At 35.1% G+C, this 3,612-nt stretch overlaps 2 protein-coding genes across 2 annotated transcripts in view; one reads left to right on the top strand and one right to left on the bottom strand.

Annotated features, from left to right (window-relative positions):
- Window positions 1-1,424, top strand: part of LOC107667573 (interleukin-6-like) — a 5,946-nt gene extending 4,522 nt beyond the window's left edge. The window contains exon 6 of the mRNA XM_016459266.1: window positions 1,128-1,424. Within this exon, the coding sequence (XP_016314752.1) occupies window positions 1,128-1,355 (228 nt within the window). The 3' untranslated portion in view covers window positions 1,356-1,424. The remainder of the gene's footprint in view (window positions 1-1,127) is intronic.
- A 227-nt stretch (window positions 1,425-1,651) lies between these two features.
- The window catches only part of LOC107667572 (mitochondrial import receptor subunit TOM7 homolog), a 7,735-nt gene continuing 5,774 nt past the window's right edge, over window positions 1,652-3,612 (bottom strand). The window contains exons 2-3 of the mRNA XM_016459265.1: window positions 1,927-1,975; window positions 1,652-1,841 (exon numbers count right to left, since the gene is read on the bottom strand). Coding sequence (XP_016314751.1) covers window positions 1,826-1,841; window positions 1,927-1,975 — 65 coding nt within the window. The 3' untranslated portion in view covers window positions 1,652-1,825. The remainder of the gene's footprint in view (window positions 1,842-1,926; window positions 1,976-3,612) is intronic.

Genomic DNA, 3,612 nt, shown 5'->3' with positions numbered 1-3,612 from the left:
GAGCTTTTATTATGCCACAGTCGACCGCTTCCGCTCCTTCCGGTCGTGCGTATGTGGGGTAAAGCAGCGGAGCTTTTATTATGCCACAGTCGACCGCTTCCGCTCCTTCCGGTCATGCGTATGTGGGGAAAAAGAGCAGCGTTGTTTTATCATACTAGATACATTTGAAAGTTCTGTTATTATGCTACTCTGTGCAGTCGTCACCGGTCTAATAAAACGCACAACATATTAAAGCGTCTTTGGTGTTTCCATGTTTTCTAGAAAACAAAACCAGAAATCGAGGGGTTATGACGTCATTAGCAGGCGACACAATGACACTATGGACACGCTCTGTGTCACTAGTTAAAATTGCTTATTTCTCTGGATTTAAACATTCTTCGAATCATTTGGGATAGTGCAAGTACACAAGTCAGCAAAATATATAACACTGTTCTAGTGGTTTTTGGATATTTTAATTAAAAAAATCTTACATATTGTGCCTTTAATAGCCAACCAGTGCAATAATATAAGTGCTGCAGCGTAATTTGCCAAATGTCCCGCCCCCTCCTCGCCCTCATTGGAGAAAATCAGTTCAAAAAGAAGGCGCGTGACGCTGTAATCCAAGCGATGATAGAAGTAGACGTAGAGGAGTGGGATGACTTTCTTTTAGCCTAATTTTTACAATGTTTTTGTAATGTATTAATTATCACGGGCTGTAATAAAAAACAAGTAGTCCTATACTAATACTAAGAGTAAATATGGTTCGAATAGCCTATATTTTAGTAGGCTATAAATATGTGGCTATGTTACAGCTCCCCTGTGAAGTTATGCAATGCATATTAGCAATGCATATTACTAATCAAAAATTAAGTTTTGATATATTTACAGTAGGAAATTTACAAAATATCTTCATGGAACATGATCTTTACTTAATATCCTAATGATTTTTGGCATAAAAGAAAAATCTATAATTTTGACCCATACAATATATTTTGCCTATTGCTACAAATATACCCCAGCGACTTAAGACTGCTTTTGTGCTCCAGGGTCACAAATCATCAAAAAAATATTGGGCTTGTTTTTGAAGCAGCGGTTGCTTATTTGTGTCGTGAGAGTTGGTAACAGTGTCTGTCTCTTTGCTCCTGCAGCTGCAGATAGCGGATGGACAGACGGATCAGATCTCCAGCGCTCCTCTATCGGTCAGATCCGCATGGATGCGCAAGACCACGACGCATTCGATCCTGTTCAACTTCAGCAGCGTGATGATCGACACGTGCAGAGCACTCAATTACATCAGCAAACACAAAGCTGCACACCGAGCAAAAGACACGAAGAGACCCGCAGACTGGAGCTCCGACAAGAACTCGTTTACCTGACTATCCTATTTATTTATTGATTTTTTGCAGATATTTAATTCAGGGCATGATAATTTAATATATTTATGAGTCTGTGCTTTTAACTTATTGACTGTTGTGCAACATTGATATTTATAAATGCAATATTTATGTGCCAGTACTTTTATTTCCCGTAAATGGGTTTTTCTCATTAGAAAATCAGTGCTGATGAAAATTCATGAACTTGTTTGGTTTATTTGAAACTGAAAAACTGAGACCAACATGCTGACTGTTTACAATCATCTAATTTGATTCAATAAAAAAACAACAAAGAAAGCTCAGTTACATTTTGTGTTTCTCAATGCAATGTTTTAGAAAGAGGAAGCAAAAGTCTTAAAATAACACAAAAAGCTGGGTGAGGTATTTACATCCCAGCACAGCGTCCCATGAGATGCTCGTCTGCGTCTTCATCGGGTTTGTGAATAGGTCTGGGGTTTCTGTCAGGAGCGTCTTCATCCCCAAAGCAAACTGAAAATACAAAAAAACAGTCTTCTTCAGCAGCTCTATGTGCTAAAACACAGAGATCTTCACACGAGCAGCTCACAAAACTCACCTGAGGACCGAGGGTTCAGGCATCCCCGGATCGGCTCCCCGCTTGAATCCTGCGAGAAATAAACACCTTTAAAAACACACGCTTCTACTGAAACCCGCAACAGATTCAGAAGCGGGAACTGGGAATGTCACGAACTGCTCCAGCTCACATCTCATTAAAAATCAACACATAAATTAAAATATTAATTATAATAAATGTAATTACACATGAATGAATAACTACACATATGATGTAATATTTTATTATATATAAATATATATATATATATATAAAACTACACACACACTTCAATTACAATTTTAAAATGTACAAAATAATAAATTATTATATAATTATATAATAACCATTTAAATTATATTAATACATTTTATAAAAAAATATACATAAATATTAATAATAATAAAATTATATGTACATAATTAAAATGTGATTTTCAAATGCATAATATAGTTATAAAATTATATTTAGCCATTTAAATTATATATATATATATACACACAATTTAAAAATGTACAAAATAACAAAATATTTTATTTATTAAGTTTCTATATACAAAGAAAAGTAAAGCAATTTTTCCCCATTACTTTTAGTGTTCCGCATGACTGTAATACTGTATTTTCTCTCATTTCAATCAGCTTAAGAGCAAAACAAGAAATACTACAATCATGAATGAATTAATCTTTTACAATTCGATGTCAGTTTTTTTTTTTTTGCATTACAGCAAAAACAATGCAACTGAGAATTTCGGAGAAAGTGTGTTTAATTGTCACTAATAAAGTCAATGCAAAAAAAAAAAAAAGGTATTCCTTTTCTTAATGCAGTTTATTTTATGTGTTCTTGATGGCTTTTGTGAGATTAACTGATCTACAGAGCCGGTGACATTCAATATCATGCCGATATGTGTATTATCAAAGTCCCTTTCATGAATTTTTCATCTAAATGAATCTCAAAAACTGCATGCTGAACTCACAATTAAATTACATATTTCAAATCAGCAACAAAAACTGAAATGAACTGCCCCATGAATGTTGTTCCTTATGCTCAAACAGCATCAAAAAAGCTTATTTTTCAGGTTTATGTGCAGTCATAAACACGAGTCTCAGGTTTTTATGGGAACCGGAGCTTCTAACAGCAGCTGCAGTGATGCAATAACTTTACCAATCAGCCATTGGCTGTTTTATACAGAAGATGGAACTTTTCTGCCATATTGCACGTTGCAGTTTCTCCTATTCATAAGTAATAGTAATAATATACCTTAAAGGGTTAGTTCACCCAAAAATGAAAATTCTGTCATTAATTACTCACCCTCGTGTTGTTCGAAACCTGTAAGACCTTCGTTCATCTTCAGAACACAAGTGAAAGGAGACATATTATGCCCCTTTTTACAATATGTAATATAAGTCTCAGGTGTCCCCAGAATGTGTCTGTGAAGTTTCAGCTCAAAATACTTCACAGATCATTTATTATATCATTTTGAAAATACTATTTTGAGTGGAAGCAGAAACACGGTGTTTTTTTCGGGCCGGTCTCTTTAAATGCAAATGAGCTGCTGCTCCCCGCCCCCTTTTCCAGAATGGAGCTGCGCCATTACAGCTCGTACCTGCTAAATACATCTGTTTTGGTTCTGATTATCATGTTTATCGCGCTGAAATCATGCGTTTTAAACCATATTAGTTTAAACTTCTG

The sequence above is a fragment of the Sinocyclocheilus anshuiensis genome, unplaced genomic scaffold (assembly GCF_001515605.1).
Source record: "Sinocyclocheilus anshuiensis isolate Anshui unplaced genomic scaffold, SAMN03320099.WGS_v1.1 scaffold1172, whole genome shotgun sequence".
NCBI classification, from domain to species: Eukaryota; Metazoa; Chordata; class Actinopteri; order Cypriniformes; family Cyprinidae; genus Sinocyclocheilus; species Sinocyclocheilus anshuiensis.
Note: the sequence above shows the minus strand (reverse complement) of the source record. Positions and strands in the feature narration are given on the sequence as shown.